General features: G+C 39.2%; 1 protein-coding gene across 2 annotated transcripts; it reads left to right on the top strand.

The window, feature by feature from the left end:
• Nucleotides 1-5,058: 5,058 nt before the first annotated feature.
• LOC104608080 (ABC transporter E family member 2) lies at nucleotides 5,059-18,788 on the top strand. Of its 2 annotated transcripts, none has more exons than XM_010273948.3 (13): nucleotides 5,059-5,286; nucleotides 6,217-6,302; nucleotides 6,397-6,494; nucleotides 6,579-6,696; nucleotides 6,784-6,873; nucleotides 9,822-10,126; nucleotides 10,220-10,415; nucleotides 10,494-10,679; nucleotides 10,841-11,110; nucleotides 14,624-14,869; nucleotides 17,234-17,368; nucleotides 18,193-18,305; nucleotides 18,387-18,788. In XM_010273948.3, the coding sequence occupies exons 1-11, from the start codon at nucleotides 5,184-5,186 to the stop codon at nucleotides 17,351-17,353; spliced, it is 1,818 nt and encodes a 605-aa protein (XP_010272250.1). In that variant the 5' UTR covers nucleotides 5,059-5,183; the 3' UTR covers nucleotides 17,354-17,368; nucleotides 18,193-18,305; nucleotides 18,387-18,788. The 2 variants fall into 2 exon arrangements, with proteins under 2 accessions (XP_010272250.1, XP_019055110.1); XM_019199565.2 differs by having other exon boundaries at nucleotides 17,234-17,380.
• Nucleotides 18,789-19,134: the final 346 nt, after the last annotated feature.

Below are 19,134 nucleotides of genomic sequence, written 5' to 3'. Positions count from 1 at the left end.
TTGTACGAGGAGGGAGTTGCAACCACTAAAAATGTATGCTCAAACCTTACAATGTTTGGCCACGTGCCGACCTCTACGGGTATTGAGACTCACCTTAGAGGTCTGACCTCTTCGCCGCTGAAGCCTACCAGGGGAGTATCCCGTCAGGTTTAGATCGCTTGTTTGGAACTATAGCTTGTTGAAGGCGTCTTTGAACAGGATATCAGCCGAGCTACCTGAATCCACCAAGACGCGCTTGACTTCGAAATCATTTATCCTCAACTTTATCACCAAAGTGTCATCATAAGGATATTGGGTCTTGCGCACACCATCTTCTATGAAGTAGATGGGGTCTTCGAGCCTAGGTCACTTCGGCAGGTTCTACTCTTCATTTTCTAATTCATGAACTGAAGCTCGACTTGCTGCCGAAGTGCAGCCCGCGATGATGGACCCACTAGTAATCATGTTGATTACTCCGCAGATCGGCCTTTCTTCAGGCAACTGCCATGGCGGCTGTTCACTCTGTTTGCCGCTGGATTCGGGGGCGTTTCTTCTCTAGTCCCCTTGTTGATCTGTTTGGCGATCTGCTTGGTTCCTGTCTTCTCTTTGTATAAAGTTTTTTAGATATCCACGACGGATGAGTTTTTCGATCTCGTCATAGAGGTTCCTGCAGTTCTCTGTACTGTGTTCGTGGTCTTTGTGGAAATGACAGTACACATTTCTGTTTCTGGTGGCGGGATCTCCCCTCAACCAAGGTGGCCACTTCACATAGGAGGAGTCTTTGATTGCCATCAGGATTTCTCCTCGCTTCGCGTTGAGGGGTGTGTAGCTCGTCCTTTCGACAGGCGGAGTTCTGGAACGCTGACATGACTTACAAGATCGCGAAGGAGATCAGCTCCCAAACTTGTTTCCTCCTCTGGTCGGGGACTTACTCTTTATTCTCTTGTTCCCATCATTGCTTACGTTGTCACCTTCCCTTTTTCTCTTTTCTATTGGATTTTCAGTCTTTTGATTCATCTCTTCCTCGGTCCCGAGAACTGGTCGGCGAGCTTAAAGAATTCGGTGATGTCTTTCGGCTTATTGGCCACCACATACCACTTGAACTCCCTATGGGTTATGCCTTTCTTTGCTAGCATGAGCCTCACCGCTGGATCTACATCGGGGATCTGCAGGCAGGTGTCATTGAAGCGTTTGATATAGCTTCTGATAGACTCCCCTTCTCTTTGAACTACGTTGAGGAGGCTTTCTTGGACCTCGAGCACTTCTTGTTGTGATGAAGTGCAAGGTGAACAACTTTATGATCTGTGCCCAACTTTTGATTGTTCCTGGCGCGAGGTTCCAGTACCATGTGCGAAGTACTTTTAATGTGGTGGAGAAAGCTACGCACATGCAGGACTCGTCAGCCCTAACTAGGTGCATCTAGGACTGAAAGGAGTCTACATGATTGTTTGGATCAAAAGATCCATCATACTTGTCGAGAGGAGGCATTTTGAAGTCCTTTGGCATCGGGGTTGCCAAGAGCTTGGAGGATAGAGGGGACGACCCAGAGAGGAGAGGAGCGGTCTTTGTGCCTGCTGAGCTCGCTTCCTCTTTACCTTTTACTTGTTCTTGTTGGTTTGGCCTTGTGAACTGGCTGTTTTGAACTGCAATTCGGCATGCTTTGCGACGCCTTTGCTACTGCTTCTTTGTCGGCTCCACATTGGTGCTGCTGACCTCTGTGTGGTCAGGTACTGTTCTGTCGTGGGGTGCCTCTTGATTCTCTAGATGCAGAGGCTAACTACCACAGATGGAAGGGGCTTGCCTTGAGTTCGTGGCCAGAACCCCGAATCGGTTACCTAAGAGCGATCCTTCTTGATGCGAATGCCGAGGTAAAATGGCCCTGGCGGGCTGAGTGTCCCCTGATCTGTTTCCAGCGTTGCCCTGTGAAGTGGGCGGAGTGACCTGCCCGTCTCTCCTACCACGAGGTGTAACTTGGCTCCTGAGAGGAAGTGGAACCTGGGAAGTCTCCTCGACGGGGAGAACGAGTGTTCTGCACACGAGGTCAATTATGCTATACTGTTGGGTGCCGAGGTGGAACCGGCTGCTGGCTTTGCTACAGTGGAGGAAACTGTTGTTGATAGAATTGGTAGAAGACTTGTAGTTGATACTGCTGACACTGTTGGACCTATTGCATTTGGGTCTGAATGGCCCAGACGCAGTGTATCAGGTCGTCGAACTGGGATTGCCCGACTTCGGGGGGAACCACAGACAGTTCAGCAAAGGTCGCACCACCTACAAGGGGAGTGGTGTGTTTACCTGCATAGAGGCTTGCGGCATGGTCAGTGTTGGAACCCCAACCGGAGTGAGCGGTATGGTAAACTGACCGATGCAAACTGATGGGAACTGAGGCTACCCCCCGGAGATGTTCATTTCAGTGCTCTGGTCGGTGTTGTTGGAAGATGCCATGGATTTTTGAGTTGTTGATGGTGGAAAAGGCTTTTTGTAGTGTTTCCCACAGACAACACCAATTGATGTAGCGTGATCTGACTGCTCCCTGCTGGAGGTTGATCTGGCTTCCAATCGGACGGCGAGCTAGGTGATCTGCAAAATAAGATTAGAGAACCCGGGGTGGCTAACCCGGCGAGGTCGCTCCGATGCTTAAGTTAGCAAACTTGTTGCGAGCTGAAAAATGCTGAGAATATTGAGAGCTAGAGAGTAGAGAAATCACACGTACCTTGAACCATCGGGGGTGGAGCCTTTATATAGTTGAGTCCTCGCGGGTTTTGCGGATCGGTTGCGGGAGCTTCGTCACGATGAGATCTGTTTCCGCTTTAATTGGGGGATAATGCTATCAACTGATAAGGCTTATTAATTCCGCCCGAACCGGGCGGGAAGGAAATAAGGCTTACTGTTACACGATGTGATCCCGCGAGGTTTGGGATCCATTTGAGGGATTTCCGGAATCGCCATGTTGTGGTCTGAAGGTGTCCCTGAGCTGATGCCTTTAAAACCCGAACTGGGTTAAATGCTGAAGTGCCTTGGGACCGAGGTGATCCTGTTGCGATCTGGTACCGAGGTGATCTCATCCCGAGGTGACCTTGTCCCGAGGTCAGTTTATCCCGGGGTGGTTGGATATCTGAGCTCAATCTATTGTGGACTGGTCATGTCAAGCTGAGTTGTCATCTCTTGGTCAGGTCATGTCCACGTGTCCCCTTTTTACTAGGTCGGGCCAAATCACCCTTCATCAAATTCGACCAAGCCTTTTCACAAAGACTAGGCTGAACCCATGTGGATTTATATGAGGTCGTTGTGGGGTCCCACGCCATACAAATCAGGTCTAAGTTGGTCATGCAACACCCTTGGGTTGTGTTCCTTATAGTTAATGGACCTATGGTCAATAATTAATATGATTAATTAAGCTGGCACATGACAAGTTATGGGGCGAATCTGGGTATGGAGTACCTAATCTTATGAGAAGATAAGGTATATCTCTAATTAGAGTCCATATCTTATTTAGATCTGGATTATCTCGTAATTAGTTTAGGAGATAGCTCCATAAGAGATTATAAAAGAGGAGGGGAAGGACCAGTTCAAGACAGATTCATATTTTTGCAGTTTTTTGTTCTCTCTGCACATTTTTTTTTTCTAATTCGACCTCAGCTATCTAGGACTGATATAATCAGTTTTTCCTCTGATTTTTGCAAGAAAAATTTAGGAGATATCAGGCTCATCATCCTTAGTTCGATTCAAGTAGTTGGATCTCAATTTTATTGAAAACTGTGTTGATGAATCAATTTCACCTATACACTGCGCCATATTCAGTGGAGGCTGATTTTAGGACTGATTTGGGCATCAATTTCCACGTTGGGATCTGCAATTGTGGTATCCGTATAAGGTAGACATCTCCCCCTTTATTTGGTTTCAAATCTAGTTTAATTTAGTGTTTTTTTACTTCATTAGTTCATTTCATTTAATAGTCCCCTTCCATCTCTAAACCTATGGTTGTTGGCAACAAAAAATGGTCTATGCCAAGCTAAGAAGAATGGTAGAAAATGACTCAGATGTTCCTGACAATCATTTCTTCCGGTGTGTTTATCATCGTTCTTCTCAATGTCTTTGCACCAAACTAAGAAGAGCGACCGTAATAGTCTTGGGGAAATTCCACCATTTTGAGCAGAAATCAAACTTTCGAGCTTGGATTTTTTAGTAGTAATGGTGGATTAGACTGGTATATCCGGTATGTGGTACGCCTCGATACACATTAGAACCTACATTTGGGTTGCAAACAGGGAGGCTCGGTCAAAAACTTGGTTTTGGTAACAATGAGATCGATTGAGGATGGCCGGCTGAAGATGACGGACTCTGATGCCCATGATGTATGGCAGACGGAAAATGCAGAAGGGGCCATGGAGGAGATGCTTTTAAACATTGGAACTTGGTTCTCCTATTCCACGAAGGGACGAACGTTGGGCAAAGTTTCTATTTTTCAGCTGATACATGGATTATAGGAATGAACATCACGGGCTTGTGGTGATAACATCTTGGAGGAGCACATCTGACCCGCCACCGATGGATTTTGCGTCCACGAATGCTGGTGTACAATGAAATTGCCTAATGCGATGTTTTTAGGTTAGGGCTCGACGGAGGAGAGGAAGAAATGGGAGGGAATTCGAATGAAATTCCTTGAAATAGGGTTTTAGGTATTTTTTTGTCGTTTTGTGTCCCGTTCAATTAGTTTACAAGCTACAATTGCTAATGGTAGAATGCCCGCTAAAGTTATTGTGGATTCACGCTTCTCGTAAACCCATGGGTTCATAGAACACGATCTCTATATATCCAAATATGATCCAATGATTTAATTTCTTTCAAATTTAACAAATTATCAAGTGGAAAAAAAAAATAACAATCTATAATCCATAAATATTCGGATAGGGTGCCAAATTCGATCCGACTTTTTAATTGGATCAAATTATCCAAAAATCCAACGGGGATATCCGAATACGTCAAAGATCGGATTCAAATGATCCGATCCATTTGTACCCTACTCACCATTCACCGTTCCCCAACATAGGAAGATTTGTCCTTTAGCTATCAAGAGCGTACCCTCACTAGTTGCGCGTAGTACTAGCATCTCCTGTCTGTAAATTGCTCCTTTCTTTTGCTTGATTCTTCCTTTTCCGCAAATCGCAATACAGAGGTTAGGGTTCCATCCTCTTCCAGGAGCAATGGCTGATCGATTGACTCGAATTGCCATCGTCAGCTCCGATCGTTGCAAGCCCAAGAAATGTCGTCAGGAGTGTAAGAAGAGCTGCCCTGTTGTTAAAACAGGTATACGAGATTCGCTAAATTGTTCCTTTTTTACTTCTGTTGTAAACATTATTTTTTTTATTTATTTAGTTTTTGGATTTTCTGTTCATATCCTATTTTAGATGATGAAGATAACTGGAGTTCTGCAAGTGAATTGTGGGTTTATTAGAACTTGATTATCACCCAACAACTGAAAGATTATCTATTTTATATGTCTAGGAACAAGAGCTATGTCCACAATGCTTTTTGTCTCTTCCATTGGATCGTTGTACAAAACTTGAACTCTTTTGTTTGATTCATGTGAAAGAGATTTTTAAAATTTTTTCTTATCGATATGGAAGATTGGTTTTGCTTGTTCTCTTAGAAAACGTGGTTGCGGGTTTTATTTTTATGATTGTAGAAGAAGGCTCATGGGTTTGAGAAGTAAATTTTAGATATTGGAAGTTTAACTTTTTTTTGGAGTAAAGTTTTGCTCTTCAAGAGTTGAGGCCTGCACATTTAAGGAATATATTTTTCTTGTTACAACTTTCTTCTTGAAAAGCAGCAAGTATTTGTTATGTTTTTGGGTGACAAATCATTGGGTTTTGAGTGTTACATGGACTCAAACATGTAGCATTCTAGCTAACTAAACTGCAAGCTTCGTTGTTTGTGTAGTTAACTAAAAATAATCCAAGAGCTTAAAGTTGGGTTGCTAGTGTTTCATAAAGAATAGAGTTAATTTGTAGGAAATTGCAAAGTGGACAGAATCCAATTCCAATATTATTCACCAACTTGGCGAAAATTTTGAATTGGAAATTTTGGAGTCATCCCATGGGATTTTCAACATTCTTGGAGTCATTCCTGATCTGGCATCTTTGATATTTTATTTGAAAAGAAGAGATAGTGATAGCTAAATCATGGGCTTTTTGTTTCTACATTATTCTCTTACCAATTTCATTGGTGTCTCTGCAGGTAAATTGTGTATTGAAGTTACACCTGCATCTAAGATTGCCTTTATCTCTGAAGAGTTATGTATTGGATGTGGTATTTGTGTCAAGGTTTGTGGAATAGAACTTAACTTTTCTGCCTTGGATACCTGAATAATAGGTGAGCATACATTATGGGTAAAACTAATTATATCTTCCTGTGCAGAAATGCCCGTTTGAAGCCATTCAGATCATCAACTTGCCAAAAGATCTGGATAAAGATACAACCCATCGATATGGCCCAAATACCTTCAAGTTGCACAGGTTGATATACAACCTAATTTCTCGAAATATGAAAGATTGACTTTTATTGCCTCTAACACAAGATGCTGAAACTTGCAATTACAGGCTTCCAGTTCCAAGACCTGGACAGGTTCTTGGCTTAGTTGGAACAAATGGCATTGGGAAGTCAACTGCCCTCAAAGTTTTGGCTGGGAAGTTGAAACCTAATTTGGGTCGTTTCAATGTAATTTAATCTCTTTGAACCATTTTCTTGTAATTGTTCCTTCAAAGCCTACATGATTCACTATTGCTGTTGGCATATCTATTGCAGAATCCTCCTGATTGGCAAGAAATACTGACATACTTCCGAGGATCTGAGCTGCAGAACTATTTCACCCGTATCTTGGAGGACAATCTGAAGGTGCCCATATTCTCAGTTCAGTTTTGATTTTTTTTGGTAGTAAATATTTTTTGAGATAGGGTAAGGTAATTTTATTAGAAACCAGAACAAGAGATTACAAAGGAGCCCCAAAAGAGGAGCCACAAACAGGATCCGTAATCCCAGATTAAATTACAAATCTAACAGACTTCTTGTTCTCAGCTGGACCCCAAGCACCGAAGTCTGGAGACCTTTTGTATCCGCAGACCAAAAAACTATCTTGCCAAAAGTACAAGAAACTAAACAGTCTGCATTCTTAGTACTATTTTGGAATATCCTTCTACTTCTTTCCGCCCAAATAGTACTATTCACTGCTGCAGGAACAGACATCCACACACTCTTTGCTAGCTTGGACCAAGCCATGGAGCTCCCAGCACCATAACAGGTCCACCATAGAATTCGACATGACCCAAGATAAGCCCAAGGAGGAAAATAAATGCCCCCAAATTGCAGAAGAAACAGGACAATGGATGGACAAGTGGTTGTTGTCCTCTTCTGCTTGGCCACACAGCACACAGAGGAGGTTTTGAATCTGTACATCTCTCCTAACCAGGTTCCTTTTAGTTAGGCACCTGCCCAACACTGCAGCCCAAACCAAAGCATTTACTTTGGAGGGGGTATCGGATTCCAGATTTTAGCAGCAGGTACATCAACTTTGGAGGGGGTTAGGGAGTCAAGAAAGGAGCCAAGAAATACCAGAGAATGAAGAAGAACAAAAGAGGAAACATGCTTGTCTTTGAAAGTGCATATGTAGTAGTACAAGTCTGGGTGGAAATCCTTGAGTGGAGAGTCTTCCCACTATAAGTCTTCCCAAAGCTAACCTTAGTGCCAATTTGAACATCATCCCTTATGAAATTTAGAAACTAAGGAAGGAATCCTATTAGAACTTTGCATGAACTCAAAGTTGCACTCTTGTAGAAAGCTCTACATTCCAGCCATTTGCATGCTTACCATGAATGCTTAATACCACATAATACCATAATCTATCCTTCAAAGGAAGTCTCCAAAGTCACTTCCCAAACAATGCTTGATTTCTAACTCTCAACTTCTCTATATCCAAACCACCCCACTTTTTCTCTTCACAATTATGGCCCAATACACTAAATGGTCCTTTTTATCATCACTTGGATCCTACAAAAGTCCATTATTTTCTCTAATTTATTGGCTACATGAACTTGGATTCTGAAACTGAGAGGTAGTATATGTGTAATTTGGTTAGGGTTGAATTGATCAATTTAATTCTACCTCCTAGGGAAATGTAGTTCCACTTCTAGGTGGCTAGATTTTTTATTTTTTTTTTCTTTACAACCGATAATAGAAGCATACCTACCTAGTTCTAAGTCCCCCATGTTGACTGCCACGATATAGCTCTTACTTAAATTTATTCTAAGATTGGATATCTTCTCAAAACATTTGATTAAGAGTTGCAAGTTCCTTGCCTCTACTTCCTCGGTGTTATCATTGAATAGAATGATGTCATCAGCAAATTGTAAATGAGTGATTATAGTCTTTCTTCTATCCACCTTCCATCCCTTGATAAGTCCCATGTTATATTCTGTATGATTAATTTGTTGAAAACATCTGATATAAGGGCAAGTAGGAATGGGGATAATGGATAACCCTTCCTAAGTCCCCTTTTGAACCCAAGGAAACCTTTTACACCCGTTGACCAACACTGAATAGTGAGTGGATTGAACACAACCTTTTATCCATTTCCTCTATCACTCACCAAAACCACATTTCTCTAGCATTTTTCCCTTTTGGCTAGACCTTTTCTTTTCTTCAATACATTCATTAGCAGTCAGAATTTGATTTGTTATTTGCCTGTTTTGCACAGGTTCCTTGATTTTGGGTTATTAAGGAAGGAACATTGATTTGAAAAAACTCAATAAAAGAAGAAAAAGAAATCCTATCATAGACTCATCAGCTGTTTATCAATTTGCCATGACTTGATTAATTGATGTTTGGGTGATATTATCTTGATGCCACAGTATTTGATTGGATGAAAGCTTACAGCTGCAAGAAGAAAAGAAACTCAGACCATATCAAAGCCCAAGCCCATTATTACACAAGACCAAACCCATATAATTTTACCGGTATTGAAACCCATGCCTTTTACCCATACCCATTATCCATATCCACATCCATGTTTCCTTCCCATAGCCATACCCAAAATCTAAGTCCATGGCCAGCCAACCCATTAATTGGAGCATACATTGGGAACTAATGCAAGTTCGATGAACCTTGGTGGAGTTTCTTGGAATAAAAGGCAGAATATAGAAGGTCAACAGTCATCTTGAAGTCTTAGTCACTAAGAAATGTATGGGGAGTTAAAGTTGCAGATTTTTTAGAAGTAATTTAGATTTAATGCTAGTTTCCTTACCTAACAAGGAAGCTTGCCTATGTAAAGGAATGCACTAATCTGTTTCAGTAGTGAATGAATTGAGTATTTTCTTTGAGCAATTTGTGCTTTGGTGGTCTGACTTCATTTTCTTAGAGGTGTGACTCCTCTAACTGATTGGTGCAACTCCAATATGGGATTAGAATTCTGTGGGATACTGAAGACTCTTATTCAAGGTTGTGACTCAGCCCACTATTCTCTTTGATATTCTTTTTTCATTGATTTAGAGTTGATACCTAAATAACTCTGATTATTTTAAGTATCATCTTCGTGACCTTCATGACCAACTGTGTAATATGATGAAAGAAATATGGCACATTTTTTTTTTTAATTTCTTTTGCATTGTTTTTTCCTTTTGCTCCCTAAACTCTTTTTATATAAAAAATTTATGCTTTACATAATTCTAATTACTTTCTCATTCCCCTCCTTGAGAGAAAAAAAATTGTACGCATCCCCTCCTGTCCTGATAATTTTTTAGTTAATCTTTTTCTTAATTAGCCTGCTAATTAGTAAACTGATTGTTCAATAGGCAATCATTAAACCCCAGTATGTTGATCACATTCCAAAAGCAGTCCAAGGCAATGTTGGACAAGTTCTTGACCAAAAAGATGAGAGAGAAATGAAGGCAGAACTTTGTCTGGACCTTGAGTTGAATCAGGTTATAGATCGAAATGTGGGGGACTTATCAGGTGGAGAGCTTCAGAGATTTGCTATCGCTGTTGTAGCCATACAAAATGCAGAGATATATATGTTTGACGAACCTTCCAGTTATCTTGATGTGAAGCAAAGGCTTAAAGCTGCCCAAGTTATCCGATCTTTGCTCAGGCCTAACAGGTCTATGCTCAAGTGCCTGCACGTTTTCCTTAAGTTACTTTTGTTTTGGACATAAACTAATACTGTAATTTTGTATCTTTTTTCCTCCTTCAGCTATGTCATTGTTGTGGAGCATGATCTTAGTGTCCTAGATTACTTATCAGACTTTATTTGTTGCTTATATGGGAAGCCGGGAGCCTATGGAGTTGTGACCCTTCCTTTCTCTGTTAGGGAAGGAATTAATATATTCTTGGCTGGGTTTGTCCCTACAGAGAATCTAAGATTCCGGGATGAATCTCTTACCTTTAAGGTAAAATTTCTGTTTCATGTTGAACACATTTTCCTTGATTTACACAACAGTTTGTATTTGATTTCTTGCTTTTTTCAGGTTGCAGAAACTCCACAGGAAAATGCAGAGGAGGTTCAGACATATGCACGATATAGATATCCCACCATGAGTAAATGTCAGGGTAATTTTAAGCTTCGTGTGATTGAGGGTGAATTTACTGATTCCCAGATTATCGTAATGCTGGGTGAGAATGGGACAGGGAAGACAACATTCATCCGAATGCTGGTATACTTTCTTAGCATTCTCTCAGTTGCTCTGAATTTCATACTGGATTTGCAATTTGAAGTATTCCATTGAATTTTCAGCTTCTGCTATCTGCTTTTAAACTGACTGCTCGTCCAGTATCATGTTTGATCCAATTCATCTATATTCTGTTGTAACTGCAGGCTGGTCTACTAAAGCCCGATGAAGTTGAGGGTTCTGATGTGGAAATTCCTGAATTCAATGTTTCTTACAAGCCCCAGAAAATAAGTCCAAAATTTCAATCTACAGTCAGACATTTGTTACATCAAAAAATCCGTGATTCATATATGCATCCCCAATTTGTGTCAGATGTCATGAAGCCTCTTCTAATTGAGCAACTGATGGATCAGGAGGTTGTGAATCTCTCTGGTGGGGAGTTGCAAAGAGTTGCATTATGCCTATGTCTTGGAAAGGTACAATTTGCTTTATTTTTATTTTTTTGTGATACCCCTGCTTCTGAGTTTTTATGATTTAGTATCCATTATAAAAGGTATGATTATTCTTCTGCAAATATTTCAATATCGAATAGTTCTAGAAATTAAGAATTAATCAGGTTTATTGCAAAAAAAATAGGTTTATTTTCTGATTGGGGAAGACCAAGATGTTAATTTCTAATCTTCCATTTACTGTGTTCTTAATTTGTGTATTGTAAGGGTTGAAGATTCTGCTGCCGGACACAGTGGGACCAGTGGGACCATAGCCCTAGGATGTTAATTTGTGTTCTTAATTTCTAATCAGATTTGTCCTTAACCCTAGGATGAATAGAGCACATTCTACCCTACGGACACAGTGGGACCATAGCTGTGGGGCCACATCAGTGTTCTCTACAAATTGTTAATATAGTGGCAAACCATTTTTTGGCTTTGATGAGGGACGTTGATACTGATGTGCTAGGGTTGGGAACTGATGAGCATAGTGGGGTTTTGGTCCAGGTAGTTGGGCAACATAACATATATGGAGGCAGATGAAGATGATGAGGCCAGTAGATTCTCTTTGACTTTTTATATGGGGAAAGTCTGTGGCTGAAGCCCCAAAAATGGTAAAACTGGTTATCAGGAGAGGTTCACATTCTGCAGTTGGTTGTTGAGTGGGAAGTAGGGGTTGAGGGGTGAAGTGCTACAGCCAGGGTCTGCTTGAGTTGTCCCTCAAGACTCAGAGAGTGGAAACAGACATGATACCTTACACTACGAGTTTCACAGGTGTTGGATGGAAGGAGAGACAAAAAATATAGGGAGAAACTCTTTTTCTTCTCACTCTTCTCTCGGTTGTTGCCAACATTGAAATTGTGGGAGGGATCAGCCTCTCTATTTTTTAGTGTTTGAAAAACTATCTGTGTCAAAGAAGACAACAGACTTTTTGAGAGGATAGTCAGACATGGTGATTCAGGAGCTTAAGAGTCACAATTGGATTTTTTTTTTGAATTTTATGTATTTCTGTAATTTTGGATAGCAGGATTTGGTCATTTTAACATGTTTCTGTGTGGTCCAGCCTATTAGTTTGATTTGTCGGGTTATAATTGGTTTATGTTTGAGGTTTCAGAGTTATTTAAGTCTTCTTTGAATTGAAATAGGATAGTGGCAATAATAAGTTTTTATTTTGAATTTTTCTAGGATTCTTCTTAGTTTTTTTTTGAGACAGAAAGTAACTGGAATTCATTAAGAAAAAAGAGGTACACGAGGGTCAATGAAGTTTATTTGAGTTCCTACAGCTTCTGATACCTATTGTGTGTAATTCCCATGCCCTAGAGTGATTATAGGAACTCTAGGAGTGATTTCATTTCTCTCTCTCTCTCTCTCTCCTTTCACTCTCAAGGTTTTGATCTTAGTCACCCACAGCAATCAAAGGAAACGGCAATTCATTCATCAGTCCTACATTAATTGGTATCAGAGCTTTAATTTGATTGAGCTTCTAAGGTGTCTACTCTATTGCATAATGCAATCAACAGTTCTTTAGCTTGTTCACTCAATTCCCCTTTCATATTCCGTCTTTGATAGTGAGTCATCTAAGAGTTTGGTCTCTGATACCAACTGATGTAGGACTGATTAATTGGTATCAGAGCTTTAATTTGATTGAGCTTCTAAGGTGTCTACTCTATTGCATAATGCAATCAACAGTTCTTTAGCTTGTTCACTCAATTCCCCTTTCATATTCCGTCTTTGATAGTGAGTCATCTAAGAGTTTGGTCTCTGATGCCAACTGATGTAGGACTGATTAATAAATGGCTTTTGTCTTTGATTGTTGTGGGTGGCTAAGCTCAAAGCCTTGAGATGAGGGAGGGAGGGCGATTGTAACCTTTTTATAGTTTATGCTACCCACTCACCATGGGTAGCATAAACTATAAGCATTCAAATAAACTTCATTGATCCTTGTGTAAAATGTCCCTGCATATTTATAGACTATAAACTTTTAAGATTGCCCACTATCATTTCAATTCAAACAAGACTTAATAAACTCTCAAGCTGCCTAATAACTGAATGTTTTTGTTGTTCTTGATCTCTCATCAGCATTTTGGATTGTAACCTTTTTCTTTTTAAAGAAAATTTCTTTTTTCATTTATTTGAAAAAAAGAAGAAAAACGAACTTTAACTAAACAAATCAAACTAACTGGCTGGGCCCCATAGAGAATGTTAAAATGACCAAAGTACCCCTACTATCCAAAAATGCAGATGCATGAAATTCAAAAATTCTAATTTTGAATCTTTAGCTCCTGCATCACCCGTTTTTCCCCATTTCTGCAGCACTGATAGCTTTGAGAAGCTAGGATGGTATGCCAAGTCAGGTAGAAGGATCCTTGTTAGTGAACTTGGATGGGGAAGATGCAAGAAGCCAAGAACACAGAATGGCAAGTATGAAATGTTTTAGCACAGAAAAGTTTCCTATGCTTGACTCGAATTGGATTCATTAAGCATCTTTATTTGGTTGTCAGTCTGAATTGTTGACTATTAGGTTGTACCATAGGTGGATTACTATGCAAAGTTAGTACTGTAGTTTCATACAAGTCATCCAGTCAATAGCTTCATTTAAGTGGTCATAATAATATTTAATAGTTGAGAACTAATTGATCAACATATAGAGCAGAAAATGCAATGGTCATGATCCCTAAAAGAATAATTTCTTGTCCAGATATTTGGGGTGAAATATGAAATGGTCATCCATAACACTTGAGGGTTGAGTTGTGAAAGAATATGCGACTTCTTTCTCACACAGTTGTCTACATTCATATTCTCAGTCTCATCAGGTGGTTCCCCCTGTTTGCTAATATTTTGAGGCTTTTGATTGGTTTGGTTGCTAATATATATATATATTTTCGCGGGGAGGGGGGGGAGTGGTATGGATAATGAATCCTCTTTTACCAAGTAAATTCATTATGCAACAACATAGTTTGCTCTTTTTTACCTGTAGAGGTTTAATTGGTTTGAGCAAACATTGAATTATATCCATTGTCAGACTGAAAATATAAATGCTGTGCTTCATAATTGATATAGTGGTCTTTCATTATGTATTATTAGGCTGGAACTTTGACTGTGCTTTCTTAATCGCACATCTCTATTGGTGCATGCCTAGATGCAGGTCAAATGTATGTTTAGTCTGAGATTTGGTGCTAACATTGATAAATTTACTTGCTTTACAATATTTGGTTATATCATGTAAAACTATCTCTGCAAGTAAACTTTTTAGAAACACTTTTGCTTGGGTAAGCTTAAGTTTGATGTTAATAGTTCCTCCTAGCCAAAGTTTTTCTATGTTTTCTCTGCAACTGAATGAAGAAAAGATAATGGCTTGAAAATTCAAACTGGTATTTTATTTTTTAAGACAAGAGGGAGTTGTTTAAAGAATGTATTTGGCATGCTTCATTTTGATTGTCATTTGATCATTTCAAGTGCTTTTCAGATGACATGTTTTGTGGTCCTTGACTCTTTTTGCAGCCAGCAGATATTTACTTGATAGATGAACCAAGTGCTTATCTTGATTCGGAGCAGCGTATTGTTGCTTCTAAAGTTATAAAGAGGTTTATCCTACATGCTAAGAAGACTGCTTTTGTGGTGGAGCATGACTTCATAATGGCAACTTATCTGGCAGACAGAGTTATTGTGTACGAAGGAAAACCATCTATTGATTGTACTGCCAATGCTCCGCAGTCCTTGTTGACTGGGATGAACCTTTTCTTATCTGTAAGAACCAATTCTTGATTGCTAGTTATTCTTTTTTCCTCTGACAATTACAATTCAGATTTATACAATTTTATTTGCTCAGGGATTAGGATGATACTCAAAACTTGCTGAGCATTGTAGTTCTTTATACCCTAATAACCCTTTAGATCATGAACTTACAAAACTTCCTTTTTATTGAAGAAGGAAACTTTGTAATAATGATATAGGTTCAAGAATTTACAGGTATAGAGCTATAGCTCATGTATAGTAAAAACTATACAATACATGGGGGAAGATACCACAAAAATGGAAACAATATAACCATTGATTGAAGAAAAAAAGAAAGGGGAAAAATGGTAAAATCTTGGGCTAGCAAGTATTAGAATGTGGGGTTGAGTCTGAAAGCAGTCACTTCTTGCCAAAAAATGTCAAAAGCTAGTTCTGTATCTTGTCCACCATTCTCTAGACCCCAGATAGCTCGGTGCCTAATACCAACATTGGGTAATGGCCTTTTTAGTGAAGATAAAAGAAAACTCAACTAACAGAAAAGAGAATGGTAAATGAAGAAGAAATAGAGAAAACACCAAAATTTAACGTGGAAAGAGAGGGAAAAATATCCACTATGAGAACAAGAGATACATGGCTGACCTCTCTACAGACTCAACAAAATATCCACCCTCACTCAACCCTAATCCCACAACCAACGGCTTAAATAAGCAAAAGATCAAATTATATCAGAGTTTCACACAGGCCCCTTTTCCTCCCATAAATACATACAAGTCCCCAAAATTTATCAACATTATAAATATACCCCTGTAACCTCCAACATGCACTACGATCAAAATACTTCTTTTTCTTTTATTTGTACAAAATGGGTGTCATGTGAGAAATAAGATGTTGGGCCTTGGCACAATGTTTGGGTTTCTCTATTGTGACCTGGTCTCTTGGGTTCAAATGTTGGAAACAGCCTCTCTGTGAATCTGCAGCAGTAAGGCTGTGTACATCTGCCCCTCCCCAGGCCCTGCATTGGCGGAAGCCTAGTGCACTGGACTGCCCTTTGGAGAAATAAGTGTTCTGTCTACATTCCTGAAGCTACTTGGAACAGATGATCAAGAGTGTACTGTTGCCACCTCTTTTCTAAGTCCTGTAGATCTATTCTTGAAGATTAATACATTTTTACTTGCTTCCAAACTGTCTTTAGGGTTGGTAAGGGAATGCTCAATATCGCCTTGTTGCTTTTGTTTGATCTTTTGCTTTGCCACTTTGTTACTACCTCAAGTATAGGACTTTGGAAGCATCAATGGATATTAAAAAGCTGAAAGAAGCGTGTCCAGAAACTCCAGATAGTGGAGCTAAATGATGGGCAATGGAGGATTAAATGATGCAATTGCTAGATGATATCTCTTAATACCTCTCTTTAGTACTGATTAATTCATCCCTTGTAATGCATTTCCTGGGAGCTGCTGCTTACTCCTAGAGAAAACCTCCCATATTCATTGGAAACTTAGGCAGCATTTGGTGAGAGTTCAAAAAGTGAATGCACTGATGTGAACACAAATTTGTTCAAATAGAAGGATGCAGACCTGGGTTGACTTTGCAGTCATAAATTTATGGTGTCTTGTTTTGGTTCATTGGTTGTTATCGGTGCAAACACGAATCTCAAGTCTGGAACCAACCTATTTTACATTGACCAACTTTGAGTTCAAAAGCAGTTGAAACAAATTCACTTATTTTCAGTATAAAAACATCTTGCCAAACGCTTGCATAACTGGAGTTCAAATTTGCTTATTCTGCATTTGCACTCATGCCAAATGCAGCCTTAAGTTTTTATGTGGAATCCTGCCAAATTATTATTCTTTGCTTCTTTCTATAGCTGTAGGACCAACATTCGGATTTCAGAACATGAGCATAATACTTTCTTAATGCAATGATGGAGGCAGAGATTCTCCTTCTCTTTTTGGTTTTTATCTTTGTAATATAGCAAGCAAAATTTGGAGAGGACATTCCCCACTGTTCCTCTCTGGCCCCACCTCTATTCATCCACTGGAAGGTCAAAGGTGTGCTATGTATAAGATTGTCTACAGAAAGGTGTACTATGTATAAGTTTTCCTATTTTCTTTTTGTAAATCCAGAGCCACCTTGGCCAATTTGTTCTAGAAGTTCTTAGCCTTTTGCACTTCACCTTGATCTGTTTCTCTGTGAATGTGATCTCCTATAATTGGAATATCCTTGCTTTATATTTTATCTCAATTAGGATTTGCCAGTTCAAACTTCTATGGTTCATGATCATTCCATCACATTTTTGTCAACAATTCTTCGATATATCATATGTTTAGAAGTTGTTTTGTTTTCTCTAATATGCACTTCTTGCCCTACTTTTTGCAGCATCTGGATATTACATTTAGGCGGGACCCAACTAATTATCGACCACGAATAAACAAATTGGACTCAACGAAGGACAGAGAGCAAAAGGCTGCTGGGTCCTACTACTACCTGGATGATTGACAGTTTGGGATGGAGGTTATCCTCACTGTTCGTTGTTTTGCTTTCTTTTTTTTTTACACCTAGATCATAGTTGTCAAGGCATTGCCTAGGCGCCCACCTAGGCGACTAGGTGCCTTGCCCAAATGCCTTGACTTTTAGCAACTAGGTGCCCTTCTAGGAAACTAGGTGCCCACCTAGGCGACAAAAATAACAAGGTGGACGCCTTTTATAATATCACTTATATTGTTGTATCTTATTAATGTATGTGTTAATACATTTTATTATATGCTATATATATATCAATTATACTTTGTTTTAATGTTTTACTATTGAAATTTAAAAGATCAAAGGGTTTTGAGAAGAGAAAAAGAAAGAAAGAAAGAAAAGAAAGAATAGAACAATAAAGTTCTTTTTTTCTATTCTCTCTCTAATTAAATAAAACAGAAACTCCATCCTTGTTTTTTTTCTATTTTACTTTCCATCTTAAATATTTATCATATAAAGTTAATAACCTTCTTTAGCTGCTAATTAATATGAATTTGCTCTATTAAATACTTATTATAGTAGTATTATTTTTGAAAATAATGAAATTAATATATGTAAAAGATTTTTATCTTTTAGATGTGATGATTTGCCACATTTTTAGAGGAAATTTAATCTTCTTAATAAAGAGAATTGCTATTTTTTCAATTAACATACATGTTGAATGGTATATAAAACTAGGAAACTAGCCAAAAGTTGGTTCTTTATATTATAAATTTACCTAGGTGCCCTAGTGTCGCCCAGAATCGCCTAGACACCTTGAAAACTATGACCTAGATAAATGCTTGATTTTTCTGTCTGCCCTCTCCTTTTTGCAGCTATTTATCTTATGTAAGATTAAACAAGCATGAAGCCATGAAGATGTTACACCATTTACTGAGCCTGGGTGGGTTATCTTCTAAGACCCAACGCTGGACCTTGGTTTTCAGAGGTGGTTCTGTTTCCCTAATTACTATGCATATTTCTTTTTCCACCTAGACAGTGGCCTAAATTTTTCTGTCCATCTTTGTAGGTATTTTCAGGTTATGTAAGATTAAGAGGGCGTACAGTTCAGCTAGTTATGGAGCTTGGTTTATTTTTCTTCTGAGATTCAGACAAAGCCCAAACCTTTTGGTATATGGGAAACCATCTATATATATTCTAGTTTCAATGGATTTTTCTTTTCTAGTTTAGCTGGTTCTGTTTGCAAGTTGTTAGGTTGGTGAATTTAGGGGTTACGTTATCGACTCTGCTCTTCTTTCTTACTTTTTCACTGAGTGGAAGGCTCTGCTGAAAGAGAAAAACTTGAGTTGAAGGTATTTTTCTTCAGAAAGTATATGAGAACAACAATGTTGGAAACAAAGCTTGTGCTTTTGTAGCAAATTTTGGATAGTTTCTATATTGCCCCAATCTAAGAGAGTGAAGTGTTCAAGAATGGTTTGATCTTCCACTTGTTTTCCCATGAAAATTTCCTTGAGGCTAAAACTTTCCCAACTGAATTACTTTTGAGGTTTCTGATGGGTCAGCCACGCTCTAGCATCATGTGGATGCTCTCATATTTATTTTTACCTTGCCTATGGTTGAGTCGATTTTTCTGGGTGAAGCTATTTACAGATGAAGGAAGTAGCTTTGCTCCATTGTATGTACAAGCATTTCATGGCATGCTGATTTTGCTTGAAATGCAAGGGCCTTTGGTACAGATGCACAGGTTCGGGCAAGCATACAGTGACAAAAATAAAGGCGATAAATGTTTAAAGTGTGTCCTATCATGGAAGAAAACT

This window comes from Nelumbo nucifera, chromosome 7, assembly GCF_055504915.1.
Source record: "Nelumbo nucifera cultivar China Antique chromosome 7, China Antique-T2T, whole genome shotgun sequence".
Taxonomy (NCBI): Eukaryota; Viridiplantae; Streptophyta; class Magnoliopsida; order Proteales; family Nelumbonaceae; genus Nelumbo; species Nelumbo nucifera.
The sequence above is the reverse complement of the archived record's forward strand: the minus strand, read 5'-3'. Positions and strand labels throughout refer to the sequence as shown.

Coding starts and splice junctions, on each gene's coding strand:
- LOC104608080 (XM_010273948.3), top strand. CDS start 5,184: ATGGCTGATCGATTGACTCGAATTGCCATCGTCAGCTCCGATCGTTGC. Junction 6,495..6,578: donor AATACCTTCAAGTTGCACAG/GTTGATATACAA, acceptor TTGCAATTACAG/GCTTCCAGTTCCAAGACCTG. Junction 10,416..10,493: donor ATGAATCTCTTACCTTTAAG/GTAAAATTTCTG, acceptor TGCTTTTTTCAG/GTTGCAGAAACTCCACAGGA.